At 37.7% G+C, this 22046-nt stretch overlaps 1 protein-coding gene across 3 annotated transcripts in view; it reads right to left on the minus strand.

Moving 5' to 3' along the window:
• Positions 1–22046, minus strand: part of SLC33A1 (solute carrier family 33 member 1) — a 29956-nt gene continuing 7910 nt past the window's right edge. Inside the window, exons 2-7 of one of the 3 annotated variants that reach the window (XM_053598886.1) lie at positions 12410–12600; positions 10307–10491; positions 9511–9628; positions 7201–7217; positions 7002–7108; positions 5914–6050 (exon numbers count right to left, since the gene is read on the minus strand). In XM_053598886.1, the coding sequence (XP_053454861.1) occupies positions 7012–7108; positions 7201–7217; positions 9511–9628; positions 10307–10491; positions 12410–12600 (608 nt within the window). In that variant the 3' untranslated portion in view covers positions 5914–6050; positions 7002–7011. Of the gene's footprint in view, positions 6051–7001; positions 7218–9510; positions 9629–10306; positions 10492–12409; positions 12601–22046 lie in introns of all 3 variants that reach the window. The other 2 variants (XM_053598884.1, XM_053598887.1) reach the window with 2 other exon arrangements.

Raw genomic sequence — 22046 nt, forward strand, 5'->3', positions numbered from 1 at the left:
TAATGTTTTATTTTTTAGAGATCGATTGTGTAACAATCATTTTAAGCATTTAAGTAATCCTTCACGTAAAAATCCAGAGAATCATGTCAAATATATTCCAAATATATTACTTATACAGTGCATAAAAATTAATGTTTAATGTACAACTTTTAATAAGTTAATAAAATATAACTAAACATTTCACATATACTTGAAACACTTAAACAACACAAAACCATCAAGGCTAATGATAGATCTTCCAAAAATGATTGTGCCCTATTTTGAATTCAAATCTGTACATGGGCACAATAATTTCTTAAAGATTTCAACAATGACAGCTTTCAACATTGAGGTTTTTTTTCAATTTATACTAATTCTTTTTTTTTTTTTTGTAGAGACAGAGTTTCACTTTATGGCCCTCGGTAGAGTGCCGTGGCCTCACACAGCTCACAGCAACCTCCAACTCCTGGGCTTAAGCGATTCTCTTGCCTCAGCCTCCCGAGTAGCTGGGACTACAGGCGCCCGCCACAACGCCCGGCTATTTTTTGGTTGCAGTTTGGCCGGGGCCGGGTTTGAACCCGCCACCCTCGGTATATGGGGCCGGCGCTCTACCGATTGAGCCACAGGTGCCGCCCAATTTATACTAATTCTTTTTTTTTTTGGAGAGACAGAGTTTCACTTTATGGCCCTTGGTAGAGTGCCATGGCATCATACAGCTCACAGCAACCTCCAACTCCTGGGCTTAAGTGATTCTCTTGCCTCAGCCGAGTAGCTGGGACTACAGGCGCCTGCCACAATGCCCGGCTATTTTTTGGTTGCAGTTCAGCCGGGGCCGGGTTTGAACCCACCACCCTCGGTATATGGGGCCGGCGCCTTACCGACTGAGCCACAGGCGCCGCCCTATACTAATTCTTATCAATGCAGTATCAGAGAACAATATAGATTCATCAATATAATTCCAAAGTGGAAATTTATCAAATATGCCAAACTTTTTAAAATATCAAATTTTGTTTCAAATTTGTATTTTCCTAACTTTATAGGTGCATGTAATAAAAAGATTCAATTTCATTAACTATTACTGTAAAATTAAACTTTTCCAACAATTAAGGTCATTTCAAGGGAAATAAAAATAGGCTTTAATATTTGTATTTTATATTAGTGATTAACTGTTTACAGTACTAAATTTTAGATACTTAATGATAATTCCCTACTAATTATACCAGTACCTTGTTTATTTGCATCCTGCTATTTAATCATTATTCTTGCCACAAAATTGTTACAAAGTTGTGTTGTCTATGTTGAAAATAAAAAACTATTAAACTGGGGCAGCACCTGTGGCTCAAATGGGGTAGGGCACTGGCCCCATATGCTGGAGGTGGCGGGTTCAAACCCAGCCCGGGCCAAAAACTGCAAAAAAAACAAACAAAAACAAAACAAAACGAAAAACTATTAAACTGTAGGTTTTTTCTAAATGATTCAAGACTTCATATGAGCTATGCAAATTAATATTGCTGATCCTTTGTTATGATCTCTCTAATGATATACTTGGACAAAATGTTTTTAAGAGATAATCATAGAATTTTTACTACAAAATGCCCATTTCTCTTCCTCACAGTAAAACAAACATCAATGATAGTAAATGGAAGAGCTCTTAGTCCCAAACTAAATGCTGATTACATTAAAAATTTGGCACTATCAAATCAGGCAGATAAAAGCTGAAATAGAAAATAACATGGCCTATAATAAGTAATTATGCTTTGCTATTTACTAAACACATTTGTTTTAAAAAGTCTCAGCAGTTACAATTATGAGCTTCCCTTCTGTAACTAAAATGGCTCTCATTAAATACATTAATCATAGTTTTGATGAAATTATTTTAAAGATTTGTTTTCTCTCTCTAATATTAAGGTAAAACATATTTTGGAAATGGGCACAGAACATTCCCACTAAGTTGTTTATTTTTTAGCAGGGTTTGTGTTATATAGCTTTAGTAATTCTTAACTACTTGGAAAAACATAATCCTCCAAAATACAAAAACAAATTTAGTCATTTTTTAATTTTAATTATTTATTTATTATTTTTGACAAAGAGTCTCACTCTGTGCCCTGGGTAGAGTGCTGTGGCATCCAAGCTCACAGCAACTTCAAACACCTAGGCTTAAGTGATCCTCCTGCCTCAGCCTCCCAAGTAGCTGGCACTACAGACACCTGCCATGACACTCAGCTAGTTTTTCCATTTTTGGTAGAGACAGGGTCCCACTCTTGCTCAGGCTGGTCTTGAACTCCTGCACTCAAGTAATCCACCTGCCTCGGCCTCCCACAGTGCTAGAATTACAGGTGTGAACCTTAATTCTAGCACTTAATCATCTTTTATATTTAATAATGATCTCAACCATTTAGTATAAAGCAACATACTTTTTTGGGTTTCTGTTAACAAGGCAAAATAAAAGTCACATAGAAAAAAATGAAATACTAAGTCTTTTGTAGGATACAATTCATCCTTATGGTGTCCCTTTTACCAGTAATGTGTTACCTACCCTTTCAAGGTTTCAAGTGCAATGTAGTACTATAAATGCAGAGGTTTTCCAGTTTTCTTTTTTTTTCTTTTTTATTTTTTGAGACAGAGCCTCAAACTGTCACCCTGGGTAGAGTACCGTAACATCACAGCTCACAGCAACCTCAAACTCCTGGGCTCAAGCGATTCTCTTGCATCCACCTCCCAAGTAGTTGGGACCACAGGTGCCTGCCACAACTCCCGGCTGTTTTTTGGTTGCAGCCGTCATTGTTGTTTGGCGGGCCCGGGCTGGATTTGAACCCGCCAGCTCAGGTGTATGTGGCTGGCGCCTTAGCTGCTTGAGCCACAGGCACGAAGCCGTTTTCCAGTTTTCATCATTGATATTTTTCAACATTTTTTTCAGAAATCTTCAAACAATTTCATAAGTATTATTTTAGATTTGTGATTATGAACAACCCACAGTTTTTGGATTACAGCCCATTCAAGATTTTACTCTGTTCAGAAAACAAAAATTATACATCCAGAGTTTTGCAAACCAATTTAGGGGTTTCAGGGGCCCAGCCCCACTGACATCTGTTTTGGATAAAAACCTTTGCAATAAAGGGATGAAATCCAACAATAACTTTACATTATAGGTTTAGATTTAAAGGGTTAATATAAAAACATAAAGCACTCTTTTAAGGTGTTGAACAAACATAAGATTAATCAATCAAAATTAAAATATTTACAATGGAGGGAGTTTGTGGTTTTAGTTTTAGCTGTAACCTTTTAAAACTCAGGCATATACATGTTATAACCAACCCACACAGACAGATATTGTGACATAAAGAAATATATGTTCTATCTAATATTAGCCAGTAAACATAATACATTAACAGTAGGAGTTAATATCTGCCCATTTTATTAGAGGATAGAGTTTAACTTTTCAGAATTAATCATTCAAGAAAAACACATACAAAAATAGGGTAGTATTTTCTAGTATTACAATGATTAGATTCTCAGATTCAGGCAGATCATTTTTAAATAACATTAATGATTAATGTATGCAACATGGTTGTTAGCTATTAATAGTCGTTTTTTTTTTTTTGAGACAGAGTCTCAAGCTATCACCCTGGGTAGAGTGCCATGGCATCACAGCTCACAGCAACCTCAAACTCTTGGGCTTAAGTGATTCTCTTGCCTCAGCCTTCCAAGTAGCTGGGACTACAGGCGCCCACCACGATGCCTGGCTATTTTTTTGTTGTTGCACTTGTCATTGTTGTTTTAGCTGGCCCGGGCCAAGTTCGAACCCGCCAGCCTCGGTTATGTGGCCGGCGCCCTACTCACAGAGCTACGGGTGCCACCCATATTAATAGTATTTTTTGGCATGCATTGTAAACTCTACCCTAATTACCAATGATTACAATTAAAAATAAGTTTTTGTTTATTTCTAGAGTAAATGCAATTAATGGCGTTCGCCTTACAGTTAAGGGCTTAAAATATATTTTAACACTTCAAGTCATTAAAGATGTATAGAACTTAAAACTATGTTTTAAAGTATGCATAATTTGTAATAATATAATGGGAAAAATAAACGGTTGTTAAGGCAATCTGAGCTTCTTAATCTGAAAATTAAAAATCAAAATATGTTTCATGTGTAAGAGTTAAGTGGGCTCTTTTCTTCATTTATTTAAGTAGACATTTTGATTATAATACATGATAATGGACAACCACGTGACAAAGTACTGTAGTCTATAGTTTGGTGTAGCCTACTTGCCTCTAGGACAGTGGTTCTCAACCTCCCTAATGCCGCGATGTATTTTCATTGTTACAAAGGGGTCGCGACCCACAGGTTGAGAACCGCTGCTCTAGGATGAATATTTTTCCAGGAGACATGGATGCCCAACACAGCCTTTCCAACAGCACTGCATGAGTTCTACAGACCACTGCCCTTATTTTTCTTCAGATGCTATTTTCTCCTACTCATTTTATTCTCCATTACTTATAAAAACCCCACTTTAAATTTAATGTATCTTATAAAATTAACAAAATCAGGTATTAGTATATATTTTCCCACAAACATAAAATTAAGACTCATAACTTAATCTCTTTTTTGCTAACTTCTGAAGGATTTATATAATCTCTAATGTGTCAAAGTAATACATAACAAAATATGCAAAGAACCTTATCACTGGATGTACATGATATGTTGGAAATTGCTGAAATACTCCAAAGCTTAATTCTTCTGGAACAGCAATTGTCCACTGGAAACTCTAGTTTACAAATAAAAGGCTGAGTTTTCATAAATGAAAATACAGTACCTGATTTGGCATAAAATAACTGTGAGTAGTAAAGTGCTGAATTAGAAACATTGTTCTACCACATGATTTATTTGTCAAAGGCACACAATATCTTTGTCTCTCTCTTTAAAATATTAGTTTTTAAAATTATGGAACTACTCATTTAAATTTTACTTAATTGGAAAGCTGTACTGTTTTTTCTCTCCTTAATTAAAAAAAAATACTTGAAGAATAAAATTCAATTTTTATTCCCAGAACTTTTCTGTGAACATACATACAACACTAAATTTGATCCCCTCATTAGCTGTCTGTGTGCCATGAAATGCTTGTGACAAAAAACATATGTAAGCTTTAGGTTAAAAGTTAACAAGGAATCAAAACGTCTTCCCAAAAGGGGGTTGGGGGGGGAAGGGCAAGAGGAATCAAGAAATTAAAAGTCATAGCTTTTATTTTATAAAAAATAGTGTGAATAATCTTCTTACAAATCTTTAATGCTTACAAAAGCAGGAAATACATTTAAAATAGTCTTTTAAACACAGATTGATTTATACAATGTGGTTATGGTCAGAAAAATAACAACTAAAATGACATTTCAGTAGTCTACATCCTCTTCTCAGCAAATACCAGGTAAAATTGAAGCAATTTACAATTCAAATTAAGACCTTAACTGCCAACGAAGTCAGACTAGTGTAGATAGCAGCTGAATATCAAGCTCATTTCCATTAACTATATAGTACCAGATTTTAAATAGAGTTCAATGATAGGTATCAGTAACAATACTTGGCTGCATGGTCACCACCCACGACTATGAATTGCAGCTTAAAATTTGCTTTGGTCAGTTAATTAAAAAGTTATAAATCAAATAACAAGGTCAAAAAAAGTTTTTTTAGAACCAATTTCCTGACCTTAAGTAAACTTTAAATACATCAACAAAGCAAGGAAAAATATGATCAAATATACAAAGAGGTCTCTATCTTTTGATCATTTGGCATTTTGTATTAATTTCCTTGCTTAAAATAGTATTTTATAGTCCTGTGCATTGATTATCATAGCTCTCTGAATTAAAACTAAACTATAATTACCTTTCTAGAATGTCCAGTAGTGTATACATTAATTGCTCCTTTTGCACTTCCATGAAGATGGTCCTTCATCCTGTAACTTTTTAAATTTTGGACCAAAAAAGAACCACCAACTAAATCCAATCAAAACACAAATAATGGACTCCACATAATAACCATCCAGTGTTGTAACACATGAGCCACCAAGTTTTTTGCAAAGCTGTAAAAAGAAAATTATAATAAATATTCCACAATTTCAAAACAAAAGAATTCAGTAATTACCATGTTTCTACTTTATAAAGTATTAATCAAAATATATTTTTCTGAAAATATTTCAATATTTGACTTAATTCCAAATGACAAAATATGTTATTATATCTTAAACTCTCTAATGCTGATGACAGGATTAAAAACAATTTTCAAATCTTGTTCTAAGCAAGATGCAGCTCTTCATATTTGCAAATGTAAAGAAATTTCTACTGAATCTACTCTAGCAAAGAACTAATGTTACTCTGAAATAATTTATCAATAAACCATTCAGTTTTAGCTATAATTGTTATATGAATAGCCAATGGAAATTCCTTCCCCCCAACATTATAAAACTTAGCTACATATATTAATTATACATTTACACATCTATTATTTATGTCTAGTTTGCCTACTGTGTAGGATAGTGATCCCCAAGGTGTGGGAAAGATTGCCTCTCCAATGCTAAGAAGCACCGTTTAGTGAGATACTCTTGCTGATTTGAATGTATTATCACCCCCAGTTGTGATGAGAAACAAAAAATATAAGTAGGTTTCTACACTAGCAACTATAGACAGATATGATTTAAAGAAAATATATAATACTTCTAGAGGCAAAACAAGTAAATTAATACCCTTTCTATTTTTTGTTGGTTTCCCTCTGTTGCCCAGGCTGAAGTACAATCATAGCTCACTGGGCGGAGCCTGTGGCTCAAGGAGTAGGGCACCAGTCCCATATGCTGGAGGTGGCGGGTTCAAACCCAATCCCGGCCAAAAAAAAAAAAAAAAAAAAATCATAGCTCACTGTAGGCCAGCAGTTCAAGGCTGCAGCCTCCCAAATAGCTAGGACTACAGGCATGAGCCACCACAACACCTTGCTCTAATATCTTAATATAAGTGTAATGTTATCTAAAATCAAAACATACCTCAACAGCATCAGGTGCTCGGCAATTCTGATTTGATGCTCCTGCACACTCTTTCACGGTGAGGGGATCCACCAGCCAAAGAGCTACTGTCGAAGGCCAGTTTCCCCCTAGATTGGATACAGTATTTAAAAGGGTCATGTATGTTCCTCCAATAAGTGGATCACTAACTTTTGCATTGAAAGCCATTATAGAAACGTACATGCTGTACAATGTCACCTACAGGGAAAATGTAAAATATCATTAATGTGATTAGACTTATACAGCTATGGTCTAAATTAAGAACATCAAAATCATAAACCTGAATTAATTTTCACAACTGTTATTAAACTCAATTCAACAAATGTTTATCTAGCATCTCTGGTAAGCCAGGCTTTAAGATAATGGCAATACGGGGCAGCGCCTGTGGCTCAAAGGAGTAGGGCACCAGCCTCATATGCTGGAGGTGGTGGGTTCAAACCCAGCCCTGGCCAAAAACTGCAAAAAAAAAAAATAAATAAAGGCAACAATGAATAAAAACAGGTCTTCTATGACCTCTATGAATTTATTCTAGGCTGGTAAAACAAGGATAAACAATTATGGTCAAATGTAGTAAGTACTGTAAATAGAAGTACACATATCATACTACTGGGGCATAAATAAATGAGAGATTAATATCACAATGAGTAGTCAAGGAAGGCCCAATAGAGAAACTGACAGGTGAGGTGATATTGAAGAAAGCATATAGAAAAAGGGAAAATTTCACATTTATGCTACACCTAAATATATATTGGGTATATGTGTATTTATGTTTATACTTATTATACATGTAAACACTCAAGTATTCAAAGAAATATAAATTCATAATTATATTTTTCCACATAAGAAAAATAACATTTCAAAATTTATGTGATAATCGGGCGGCGCCTGTGGCTCAAGGAGTAGGGCACTGGTCCCATATGCCGGAGGTGGCGGGTTCAAACCCAGCCCTGGCCAAAAACCACAAAAAAAAAAAAAAAAAAAAAAAAAAAATTTATGTGATAATCTACAAAGAAAAACCTCCTTAAGAGGCAAAAAGTGCTTAAGAGGGAGGAACCAACTCTCCACTTAGGAAGATGGAAATAAATTGTATTTCCAAAACAGTATTCCTTTGAATACTGTTCCATAGGATGTTCATACAAAAAGGAGTTCCGAAGGCAACTAAGACTGGGTGATGTTAGGTCACACAAAATTAAAAAGGTTTCTTTCACTGTAGGTCTTCTGAAATCTTTAGGATATAAACTCCTTGAGGACAGGTATTTTGGCATGAATTATTCAGTTATATTTCAGTACTGAGAATGGCTTTTGGCAGGGAATAGGTGTTCGCTTAGTATTTATCAAAGAAACGACTGAAGTGCTATGTGTAGAGGAGTTATGTCATGCATTGCTTCTCAAATTTACTTAGCCTTGTGCCTTCCCCCCAACAAAGCATCTGTTGAGTTCACTGACTACACTTTGGGAAATTCTCAAATAAAATCCAAAGCCAAACAAGTCATTTTTGGACTATAACATCATACAGATAAATAGTAAAGCATTCTCTGAGCTAAAGCACTCCTTTTAACTTCTATTATGTTCCTCATATTAACTAAAAACATGCAAAACAGAAAAAAATATTTGAGCCTGGCCTCAATGATTTTATAAATATACAGCTTAGTTAGACAAGATCTACTATAGAATTCTCCTAAATGATTTACTATATGCATAAAACTACTAAGATTTCCTAGAAGCTATATTTTCAGGATTCAGTTAACAACTAAGTCAAAGTGAATAAATATAACTTTCAAAGGGTTTAGAGTAGGTTCAAGAGAAAAGTCTAAAGTCACTCTGAAATACTATTATTTAGAATTAGCAATAATTATAGTTGAGTCCCAAAGGTTACTGCTGGGTCTCTGTTATTTACTTGAGTCACTTGCTTCCAGAATAAAAAAACTCCATTCTACAAGAGCAGCTTAGGTAAAGCTAAAGCAGAAATTACTTCTTTTAGAGATTATAAACTTATTTAACAAAAAGAGAAAAAGCAATCTAACACATGGCTTTTGAAATCACAAAGAGAATGTCATAACTTTAATACAAAAGCTAAGCCAGGAACCTGGGACCTCTAATCCAGTAGCCATCATTATTTCTCAATACTTTCTGAAAAGATTTAGGATTTACAGAAACAAAGAATCCTAATCTAGGGATAAAGCAAGGAATGCTTAGCAAGAGTAGAATTAGCTGGCTTTGGAATCAATTCTGAAATGTAACAAATACTAGTTGAAGGAATTTTAAAAAATGAAAGAATGAATAAGGAGCTCTCTTTTTCAGAGAAAGTGAACAGAACTCATTATATCAAAAGCCATAAGGTTTAAAATAATTTTAAAGCCATCGAAAAATTTCTTCAGCATCAAATTCATAAATCTTAAAATTTATTTACATCCTTTTTAAGCAACTATAGAAAATTTTCTTCATTTTACACAAAACAGTTTACTTTCTGAGAAAACCACATCAAGCTTACCTGATGCAATGCGTAACTCAGCAGCACTACTATATAGTAATATATAGGGAATCCCCCTTGATGCTCCACTTTAGAAGTCCACCATACCAGCAGGGCATATTCTAATCCAAGCAATAACCTGTAGGAAAGGAAAGAGACACTGAGTTTACTTCCATTTTAGGTTAAACAACAACAAAAACAAAATCTGTGTGCTTACCACATGAAAGAAACCTGTTAAAAGCCTGGTAAGAGGTTAAAATGAGATAAAAGAGCATATGAATGATACTGAAATTGAAGATACTTTTTTTTTTTTTAAAGAGACATACAAAATGTCTTTATTATCTATCCTTTTTTTTTTTGGCCGGGGCTGGGTTTGAACCCACCACCTCTGGTAAATGGGGCCGGTGCCCTACCCCTTTGAGCCACAGGTGCCGCCCATGAAGATACTTTTCAAGAATTTTGCCATATATACTCTGCACTCAGATATTAGTGATACTCATTTTAACCTTTTTTTTTTTTTTTGAGACAGATCCTCAAGCTGTCGCCCTGGGTAGAGTGCTATGGCATCACAGCTCACAGCAACCTCCAACTCCTGGGCTCAAGTGATTCTCCTGCCTTGCCTCCCAAGTAGCTGGGACTACAAGGGCCTGCCACAATGCCAGGCTATTTTTTGTTGCAGCCATCATTGTTGTTTGGCAGGCCTGGGCTGGATTCAAACCCACCAGCTCAGGTGTATATGTCTGGTGCCTTAGCCGCTTCAGCCACAGGCACCAAGCCTTAACCTTTCTTATTTAGCAAGGCTTTATTTCATTTTTACCTGTAGGGCATGGCTTTGTAAAATATATTTAGTGGCTGGGGACCTGCAGTGTATTTGCTGATAATCAGAGGCAATATTATCTGCAGAGGAACCATTGGAACTGCCAATAAGGCTAAATGTTCTTTGGGTACTCCCTCTTCTACCAATTTCAGTCCTGTTACTGCATCTGCTGCGGAAAAACCAATCTGCAATATAAAAACAAAAAAGTATTTTAATTTATGACTTATGAAATATTTTACTGCAAGCATATGTAAGTTCCTAAAAAAAACCCTTAATTTCATTATTGACTCATAACAGTTACAAGTACCATATTAGTGTAGCTGGTATAAGAATCAATTTACAAAAGGCCCAACTCGCCCAATGGTTTACTAACAATATTTAGGGAAAACTGAAAGTTCAGTATTTGTAAGAAATGTAGATAGCTCTAAGTGCAACTAAATTTCCACTTCAAAAAACTCCAACCTTTCTTAATAAATAGTATCAAAAATCCAAACTTACTAATTTGTTTGCTTTACATTTAAAAGAACATAAGACTTTATTTTTTTTCCTAATCATCAAGAAATACGACTAAGAACTTAAGGCTTTGATTAACCCTGAATAAGTATGGTTAAAATGAAGCATCACTCTCACACATGTACAAATTACTCTCAAATGTTTTACATGAAAAATGTAATAGAAAAAGAACAAAGGGGATTGGTGGGATTACACCAGTGGTACATCTTACAAGGGTATATGTGAAACTTGGTAAACGGTCTGTGAAGCTAGTGAATGATGCCCCATGATCATATCAATGTACACAGCTATGATTTAATAAAAAAGAATAAAGTAAGTAGAGCTAAATGTTAACAATTAGAGAATCTGGATAAAGGACATGAAAGAGTTCTTTCTACTAATAAATTTGCAAAAAGTGTGAAATTATATTAGAGATTTTTAAAAAAGTTATACTATAATTCTTGGAATGGAGCAAAAGAGCAAATTTCACCATAAAAAAAATAAAGTTCAAATATATTTCACTTAAGTCCAAAAAAGAATTTCACTTAGATTTTATCCATTCTCTTTGTAAAAATAAGATCTACAAACTGACTTCATCATTAACTGTCTTAAAAGTTGTATAGTAGGGGATATTAGAACTCTGTCACTGCTGATAGAAGGGAAAACTGGCTCAACCACTTTGGAAAATTGTTTGGCAGAATATACTTGTACTATGTATTTCCTATGGCCCAACAATTCTACTCTTAAACATTTTTACCCATCAGAAATGTGTACCTACGTCCACTAAAAGTTATATACACATACAGCTCGGCGCCTGTGGCTCAGCAGCTAGGGTGCCAGCCACATACATCCTAGCTGGTGGGTTCGAATCTAGGCCGGGCCTGCCAAACAACAATGACAACTACAACCAAAAAATAGAGGGCGTTGTGGTGGGTGCCTGTAGTCCCAGCTACTTGGGAGGCTGAGACAAGAAAATCTCTTAAGCCCAAAAAGTTGGAGGTTGCTGTGAGCTGTGACACCACAGCACTTTACCAGGGTGAGACTCCATCTCAAAAAAAAAAAAAAAGAGTTATATACACAGAAACACTACTCAATAACACCACACAATCTCTTTTTAGAATAGACAAATTGTGGCATGTTCATACAATGGAATATTATACATCAATGAAATGAACAATTATGTCTGTAGATTATAATATGGGTAAATCACATAAATATAATATTGAGTGAAAAGAATACATGCATCAAACACAAGAATACATATTATAGGGCAGGTGCAGTGGTTCATCCTATAATCCCAAAACTTTGGGAGGCCAAGCTATTTTTTAAGGTATTCATTTCTATTCTAAGCATTAACATCATTAATTCAATAAAAGTTCACATTTATTAGCAATTCTTCAAATTGACATAATTCTTTTCAATAATTAGTTTATTTTAAAATTATATTTGATATCATACCTTTTCAAATATATTTAACAAACAGAAAATATTGTTTTTCACTGCTTAATTCTGATAGTAGTGGAGAGACCTATGATATGAAAAGGCATTGAAAGAATTACATGATATTGGTACTTAGAACAAAATGGTAAATTTGATTTATACATCGCTTACCTTTGCAGTTAGAATCAGAAGGCAAAATGTCAGAACTGCTGGCATTTTCACAATTTCGAAAAGCAGCTTGTAAGTATCTGTGATCCCCTGTGTTTCTTCTTTTACTACTGATACTTCTTTGTTTTCTTTTTTCAGAAGAGCAACTAATGTTGTTGTTATTAAAAATATAGTTCCCCAGAAAAAAAGGAAATCTGAAATTAAGAAAGTTTTAAATCTATAACTGACTTCTGAAATGACATACCTTCATTGATATTAAATAATTTTATATACAATAATTATCAACTAAAATCTATTATGAAAAAACAACATTTAGATGCCTCCTTATTATGTTCAAGGGACTGTCTCAGGCACATCAGACGAAAAAAAAAAATCTTGACCCTTAAATATACATAAACCCAGAATAGACAATGACACTGAGAAAGAGAAAACAAAAAGGTTACAGACGTTTAACAATTAGAGAATCTGGATAAAGGACAGGAAAGAGTTCTTTCTACTAATAAATTTGCACAATTAAGCTGAGTAAAGCAAAAGCCTATCATGTCATTTTATTCAAGGAGTATTTAAATGTTCCTTTCCTATATGTTATCTCATTTCTTTTTTTTTCTTTATTTTTATTGTTAAATCATAGCTGTGTACATTAGTGCAATCAAGGGGTACAATGTGCGGGAATGTTATCTCATTTCATTCTCACAGCAAAAATGTCAGATAGGCAAAGCAGGTGTTAGTACTATGTGCAGATGAGGAAGAGATACTCAGAATACAAAAATCTTTGCCAGAGGTAAAATTATTGTTATTATTATTTTTTGTTGTTGTTGTAGCAGTTTGGCTGGGGCTGGGTGTGAACCCACCACCCTCGGCATATGGGGCCAGCACCCTACTCACTGAGCCACAGGCGCTGCCCCAGAGGTAAAATTATTAAGAGGCAGAAGCACACTTGAATTTCATTCTTCTAAATTATATGTAGTCTTACACTTTTTCCATAATTTCACACTGCTTACATTATTTTTTTTTAAAAATTAATGTTGAAGTACTCTGCTAGAATTGGCCATTTGGTCTCTATAAGCCTAACCCAAACCCAAGGCTCTCTTATTTAAACATGCGAATCAAGGAAGCTAAAATTTTAAACATATACATGTATGGAAAATTTTATTCTGGAATACATTCTTTTTTCTACCGTGAGAAATTTCTAATTAATTTTAGATATCTGCAGAAAAACATGAAACATACTTAAACACAAAGATATTCATTTTAAAACACATATATAAAAAGTCTATGGGGTGGCACCTGTGGCTCAAAGGAGTAGGGCACTGGCCCCATATGCCGGAGGTGGTGGGTTCAAACCCAGCCCTGGCCAGAAACTGCAAAAAAAAAAAGTCTATGGGCTGGGTGCCTATAGCTCAAGTGCCTAAGGTGCTGGCCACATACACCAGAGGTGGCAGGTTTGAATCCAGCCCAGGCTTGCCAAACAACAGTGACAACTACAACCAAAAAATAGCCGGGCATTATGGTGGCCGCCTGTAGTCCCAGCACTTGGGAGGCTGAGGCAAGAGAATCGCTTAAGTCCAGGAGTTGGAGGTTGCTATGAGCTGTGGTGCCACAGCACTCTACTCAGAGCAAAAGCTTGAGGCTCTGTCTCAAAAAAAAAAAAAAAAAAAAAGTCTATGATTATACATAGACTTATACATCAAAGCGACATCATAACATGATTTCTAGCATTTTGGAATGAACAACAATTTGTAAGTGAGGTTAATGTCCATTATTTTTGCATTCTTAATTTCTTCTGTAAAATGAGATGAATAATGATGTGTTTACAGAGATTCATGTATGAAATCATTCTCATTGAGCAAGTTTTTGTTCATTGTTTGGTTTAAATCAGCTGTGTAAGCAGCCCTGAAAAAACTACATTGTTAATACTTTCACCCTCAGAAATTCTAACAGATGGTCCCTATATAAATAGTGGAGATTAAAAGTTATCCTGTTACATACTACAAGTTCCATTTCTTTAAGTAAAAGATATTTTTAATTTGCTTAATATAATTCTTCAATGTTAATGAAGAAAATCGTCATCTAGAATTTAACTTCCTTGATACCAATACCAAAAGAAAGAATAAGAACAAATTAAACAGGTTTTAGTAATGGCTGCCAGATGAAATTATTTCTAATTTCTTTGTACTTTGAGAAAAAAACAATAGTACATATGAAAGAAAACAGTGCCTAACACTGGGTCTTTCGCAGAGCCCTCACTCAAAGGCTTCCCTTGTCTCATGTGTACAGAAGAATAAAGCAGCCAATAACGCAGAGAGGCGCAGTAACTGCCAGAAATTTATTAAGAAGGCTTATGAACACAAATATTATAAATCATTAGACTGCTGGCTATCAATTTTTTTCTTTTTTCTGGTTATCTTTTATTAACATTGCTTTCATGTTAGAGACATTCATAGTCTGATATACAAACCATTATGAAGATACATTGTTAACAAAACTATCTTTATAAATAGGGCGGCTCCTGTGGCTCAGTCGGTAAGGCGCCAGCCCCATATACCGAGGGTGGTGGGTTCAAACCAGGCCCCGGCCAAACTGCAACCAAAAAATAGCCGGGTGTTGTGGCGGGTGCCTGTAGTCCCAGCTACTTGGGAGGCTGAGGCAAGAGAATCGCTTAAGCCCAGGAGTTGGAGGTTGCTGTGAGCTGTGTGATGCCACGACACTCTACCGAGGGCCATAAAGTGAGACTCTGTCTCTACAAAAAAAAAAAAAAAAAACTATCTAAATAACTTATTATTAACATTTTGGTTGATTTTGATTTATGTATTTTACCTGCAAAAGCATATGGTATTGCCACATACACCGAGGCAGGTGATTCGAGCCCAGCTAGGGCCTGCTAAACAACAACTGCAACAAAAAATAGCTGGGTGTTGGGTGGCTCCTGTGGCTCAGTGAGTAGGGCACTGGCCCCATATACCGAGGGTGGCGGGTTCAAACCCAGCCCCAGCTGAACTGCAACCAAAAAATAGCCGGGCGTTATGGCGGGCACCTGTAGTCCCAGCTACTTGGGAGGCTGAGGCAGGAGAATCGCGGAAGCCCAAGAGCTGGAGGTTGCTGTGAGTCCTATGACATCATGGCACTCTACCGAGGGCGGTAAAGTGAGACTCTGTCTCTACAAAAAAAAAAAAAAAAAAATAGCCGGGTGTTGTAGTGGCCGCCTGTAGTCCCAGCTACTTGAGAGGCTGAGGCAAGAGAATTGCTTAAGCCCAAGAGTTGGAGGTTGCTGTGAGCTGTGGCACCATAGCACTTCACCCAGGGCGACACAGTGTGACTCTGTCTCCATAAAAAAAAGCATATGATATCATATGCTTGATTATATAAATGTACAAGGTCTGACAATTAAGTTTGCAAACTTGCCACCGTGTGCTTACATCAGCAGCACTGTACAAATAACTCGGTAAAGTTTCTTTCTCTTTTTTTCTTTGCGTTTTTTAAAATTCGGATTAATATGAGGGTACACATTGCTGGGAGAATGGGGACTGAAGACCTGTTCTTGGCAAAGGAAAGAACCCCCAGAAAAAGAGGAAAACTGAAAAGTAAGCTAAGTGAGTGGGAACAAAGAAAAGTCAGCTAGTTTACATTTAAGCTAGCCATTGTAGCAAGCTTCTTGGCTTTTTTGAAATTCTAGCCTGTTAAGGATACAGCTTACAAACACCCCTGCTGGGTCTGTGAGCACTCTGAGGAAAAATGGTCATAGAAGAGGTTATGACAATGTCCTAGGAAAAGATACATCTTCTAGGGTGTTTCCTGCCCATTAAACAGACAAAGCAGATACCCATTGTGGAGATTTGCATTTGCCTGGGACAAAGACCAAGGGAGTAGCTGGAGCTCTAAGATATGGGCAGAAGAGCTTATATCCCTTATTGCAGAGGAAAATCCTCTGTGGTGGTGATGGGAGGAAAATGTCTCCCTCCACCAATCCCTCAGAGGAGATTAACGCTGGTGGCATTTTACTCCACAGAGAACTAGTGGAGCCTAACATCTCCCTAGAAATCTGTGTGTATGACCTCATGCAGGAGGCTCTCCCCAAACCAGGCTCAGATTTCAGATTATTGAAGGATATCCTTAAGGTTAATAATAATAATAGGAGCTGATATGATCAATCCGAGAAAATGCTGAGGTCTTTGTTCCCTCCTTCATCTTACCCTCTGGGCAAATACACTTCAATAAAATCAGAGTGGAACAAACACTCTGGGCCATTGCTGGAATCCCAGGACGGGCAATGGACCCCTGGGCTCCAGCTGTTAATTCTACTCTATGTCTCTTGTCTTTCTTTAGGGTCGCTTCTAACTCTATATTTCTTCAGTTGATCACAGCCAGTTTCCACAGGTCTCTTGGGGTGGGACCCTGACAAACATGATTAGATTACACTGCTTATGTTTCTAAGGTAAAGTTCAGCCCTTCATCTAGGGGTTGTGCTGGATGAAGGGAACCCTCACAATGTGCCCATCAGGTGAGAGAGTCTCACTCTGTTGGCCTGGGTAGAGTGCCCCAGCATCACAGCTCTCAGGGTTCCTGGGCTCAAGTGATCCTCTTGCCTCAGCCTCCTGAATAGTTGGGACTACAGGCACCCATCACCATGCTTAACTCATTTTTTCTTTCTTTCTTTTTTTTTTTTTGAGACAATGTCTCACTCTGTCACCTTGGGTAGACTGCCATGGTGTCATATCTCACAGAACCTAAAACTCCTGGGCTCAAGCAATCCTCTTGCCTTGGCCTCCCCATAGCTAGGACTACAGGTGTGCTCCACCTCACCTGACTAATTTTCCTATTTTTAGTACAGACAGGGTCTCACTCTGCTCAGGCTAATCTTGAACGCCTGAGCTTGAGCAATCTACCCACCTGAGACTCCCAAAGTGCTACCAAATACAGGCATGAGCCACCACACACAGCTTTGGTAAAGTGTATCAGTGTCTCACAGGTGTGTGTGTTCCTGTCAATCTGTGGTGGTGTCTTGCTGAGTGGAAATTATTATTATTGTTGCATGTTTTTGTGTGCCATCGCTAGAATGCTGGAGCTTGAATGAGAGCAATGAACAAACATTGCTAAATTTCTTGTTAAACTTGACAAGAGTGGAAGTGAAATCAGGGACATGTTTGTACAAGTTTATGGGGACAATGCCATGTAGAAAATGGCAGTGAACAAATGGATTCTGAGGGGAGAGAAAGTTTCCCTGATAAAGAGAGGTCAGGGTGGCCAATAATGAGCAGAACTGATGAAAACACTGCAAAAAATCTGTTGAATTGTACATCAAAATCATCAGCTGACTATGAGAAGCACAGGAGACCAAGGAAACATTGATAGAGAAAAAGGAAAATCCTGAAAATCTTGACTGAGAGGGATGTGTGCAAAAATGGTTACAAAAAAGCTCACTGATGAATAAAAGCAAAGCAGAGTTAAAGTTTGCCAAGACCTCTTAGAGAGGCAAGCCCATGCTTTGGAGTGCCAAAGTACACACCAATTCTCCATGACCAAAAAAGTTCCATCAGTCCAAATCAAGAGTCAAAAGGCCCAGAGTGGTGGTTCATGCCTGTAATGTCAGCTCTCTGGGAGGCCAAGGCAGGTGGATCACCTGAGCTCAGAAATTCAAAAACAGTCTCAGCAAGAGACTCCCTCCCCTACCCCCCCCCACTATAAATAGAAAAACTAGCTGGGTGTTGTGGCAGGTACCTGTAGTCCCAGCTACTTAGGAGGCTGGGGCAGGAGATCTCTTGAGGCCAAGAGTTTGAGGCTGCTATGAGCTATGACGCAATGGCACTCAACCCCAAGGTGACAGAGACTCTGCGTCAAAAAAAAAAAAAAAGTCAAAATGATATTGCCCACCTTTTTTGATATCAGAGGGATTATTCATTATGAATTTGTACCAAGTTAACTATTTGGAAGTGCTGAAAAGGCTACATGAAAAAAATAAGAACGACCTGAGGCGGTGCCCGTAGCTCAGTGAGCAGGGCACTGGCCGCATACAGTGAGGCTGGTGGGTTCAGAGCCCAGCCTGGGCTTGCTAAACAACAATGACAACTACAATGAAAAAATAGCCAGGTGTTGTAGCAGGTGCCTGTAGTCTCAGCTACTTGGGAGGCTGAGGCCGTAGAATCACTTAAACCCAAGAGTTTGAGGTCACTGTGAGCTACGGCACTCTCCCAAGGGCAATATAGTAAGACTCTGCCTCAAAAAAAAAAAAAAAAAAGAATGACCTGAACTTTTTGCCAACAACTCATGGCTTGTGCATTACAACTGCTGTGAGGGAGTTTTCAGCCAGTAAACAAATAACTGTATTGGAACACCCACACACACACACTCATCTGCTCTGGCTCCCAATGACTTTTTTCTTTACCCAAACATAAAGAAAATATTGAAAGGAAGACATTTTGATGACACTCAGAAAATCAAGGGTTAAGACTACAACAATTCTTACAGTCATTCCAGAAAAAAAATTTCAAAATTGCTTTGAAGGGTGGACTAGGTGCTGGCATCAGTACATAGCTTCCCGAGGGGAGTGGTGAAAGTTACCATAGTGATATTCAGCAATGAGGTATGCAGCACTTTTCCTAGGACTTAATTGTCAGACTGCATATGATCAAGATGTCAAAGCTGGTATTCAAGTTTCATAAACATGATTTTTGAGGAAAGACCTAAAACAATGACAGAATATTCTTTTAGTGGCTACAAGGTCTTGTCTAATGCTCCCATGAGTGCAGAAATTAAGAGCATGTAACAGTTCACCAGTAATCAACGAGGATATAATAGCTAGTATCTGAGTGTCTGTTATAAGCCCCAGGAAAAACACATAACATCTCATTTAAGTCTCAAAAATCACTCTCCAAGACAGGCCATGATTATTCCTACATTATATGCAATGAAACAGGATCTCTTAGCTAAAGAGTGCCGTAAGAAAGATTCAAACTCAAGTCTAGTTCAAAAGCAAGAATGGTTTCCATTATACATAGTATTACCCAGATGCTTATATACACCCACAGCAAGTAGGCTCTCTTTTCTATGTTAACCAGACACTCCTGAGGCAAAAGGTACATATTTCAGCTGCATCCTTGAGATCTGGGAACATACATATTCCACCTGGCTACTTGGATTCTCTCTTTCCACCTCCATCTCTCTATACGGTAGTACATCAAAGGATGTGCAAACACAGAGGATATACAAACTTGCCGAAATAATCCATTTTACTCAATAACTTACAGGGAAATATCTTAATGAAAATATAAATATAATGTGAAGAGGGCAAAATTTTCAAACATTTTTAAGATTAAAACATTAGACTTCGGTTAGGCACCTGTAGCTCAGCAGCTAGGGCACCAGCCACATACACCGGAGCTGGCAGGTTTGCATCCAGCCCGGGCCTGCCAAGCAACAAAGACAACTATAACCAAAAAATAACACGGCGTTGTGGCAGGTGCCTGTAGCCCCAGCTACTTGGGAGGCTGAGGCAAGAGAATTGCCCAAGCCCAAGAGTTTGAGGTTGCTGTGAGCTGTGACGCCCAGGTACTCTACCCAGGGCAACAGCTTTAGACTCTGTCTCAAAAACAAAAAAAAAGATTAGACTTAACAAAATTTCAAGTTTTACAGGCTTAGGCGCTCAGATCATTTGTGCTGTAGTTCACTCTCTTCCATCTCTTAATTTTTCCATCAGAAGATGCAGAAAAATTAAGAAGCACTGCCTGATACAGCCATCCTTGGCTAAGGTGTCCCTCTAGCTCTCTCTCTCTCATAGTATAGAAATTAATTTTAGTCTTCTGAAAGTCAGTGTCAGTTTGAGGAGAAAGAACACAAACTGTTTTTCCATCTCTCATCTGTAATAACAATCAATACAGAAGACTTCTGTGACCAAATTTGGGGTGTGTGTGTGGTGGGGGGGAGTTTCTCTCCACTACCAAGTAAGCAATCAGTTCTACAGCAGAGACCAGCTAGGTGCCCTTCCATTCAATTATGACACTATCTACCTGGAGATAGCATCAGATACCACAGGTTGAGGGCTTAGTCCCACAAGACTCCTCCCTCTCCCCCAATACCAGGCCCAAGTTCAGGCCTCCAGAACTTACAACCAAGTAATTTCAAGTTGAAATTCCTAATATCCCCTCTTTGGGTTCCATTAACTTATTACAGCTGCACATAAAACTCAGGAATACATGTTCACTAGTTTATTGTCATATCAAGGACATTACAAAGGATACCAATAAAGAGAACCATAGTGCAAGGCAGAGGGGGATGTAGAGCTTCCATGCTCTCCCTAGGCGTAGCACCCTCCAGGTACCTCTATGTGTTCAGCTACCCAGAAGCTCTCCAAGCCCTGTCCTTTTACGGAGACTTCACTGAATAGGTAGGCATTCAGTGAAGAAACAATTAAGGCCTGTCCAGAGTCTTCTCAGCTTCTCTGAGAAGCATTCCTTAAAGAATATGGGGCAGGATCCCCTTTGGCAGGTGCTGGAATGAGAACACTAACAGAGTGGACTAACAGAGTGGAGAAACAATTAAGGCCTGTCCAGAGTCTTCTCAGCTTCTCTGAGAAGCATTCCTTAAAGAATATGGGGCAGGATCATAACAGAGTGGAGAAACAATTAAGGCCTGTCCAGAGTCTTCTCAGCTTCTCTGAGAAGCATTCCTTAAAAAATATGGGGCAGGATCCCCTTTGGCAGGTGCTGGAATGAGAATCTTATGACCTACAATCAGATTAGAGCCCTGCTATGGGCAGGTGAAAGGAGGGCAGGAAAGTTCAGAGAGAGAGAGATTCTGTTTCCCGAAGCCTGCATCAAAGACCTAAAGCACCCCAACATATAACAAAGGGTATATGGGAGTTATAAGCCAGGAACTGTGGATGAAAACACACGTCTGTCTGTCTGTCCATATATATATGTGTGTGTACATGTATATATCTCATAATATCACAAGTGGGAAAACAAACGGTTAAGAGTTTCTGTTCTAAATAACCGTCAGGCCTTCCCTTTACCTTATCAATTTTGCACAGCTCTCTAATCCATCAATTAGAGTATCAAGGAAATTTAGACAGCCACCATCCAATCCAAGGCTTTCATTTGCATAATAGAGGAAACTGAAACAGCAACATGTGTCTGGCCTGGGGTCACCAGATGCAAAACAGACCTTTCTTTTACTCTACAAATCTCTCCATTAAGCATTTGCTCAAAATATCCAAGCTGAATTCCCAGAAAATGCAGATTTGATTACACAACAGTCATATCTTATTTGGAAATCAGATTTCTAAAAGACAGCATGCAATGCAAAAATAGGGTAAATACAAAGCCCATGTGAGCTTCCTAATTTCTTACTTTTCCTAACTAAGGGGTTACCCTCAGGAAGGTGCCATGTTTCGAGATGACATGCCATTGCATCAACTCCACTAATGTGAGGTCTTCTCCAGGAGTGCAATGTCCCTGATGGAGCAGCTGACTTGCTATTAAGGGCCATGTTGCCCTCAAACACTGGGTTCAAAATCAGGCCAGCACACACAACTGAGGCTATGAGGCCAGCAGATTTAGCATTCTCATCCTGTGCTAACTCTGGGGCTTATATTACTGAACAGATAAAAGTGAATTACTTTTTATTTTTTTTAATACATTCTGGCTAG

Source organism: Nycticebus coucang, chromosome 8 (genome assembly GCF_027406575.1).
Source record: "Nycticebus coucang isolate mNycCou1 chromosome 8, mNycCou1.pri, whole genome shotgun sequence".
NCBI lineage: Eukaryota > Metazoa > Chordata > Mammalia > Primates > Lorisidae > Nycticebus > Nycticebus coucang.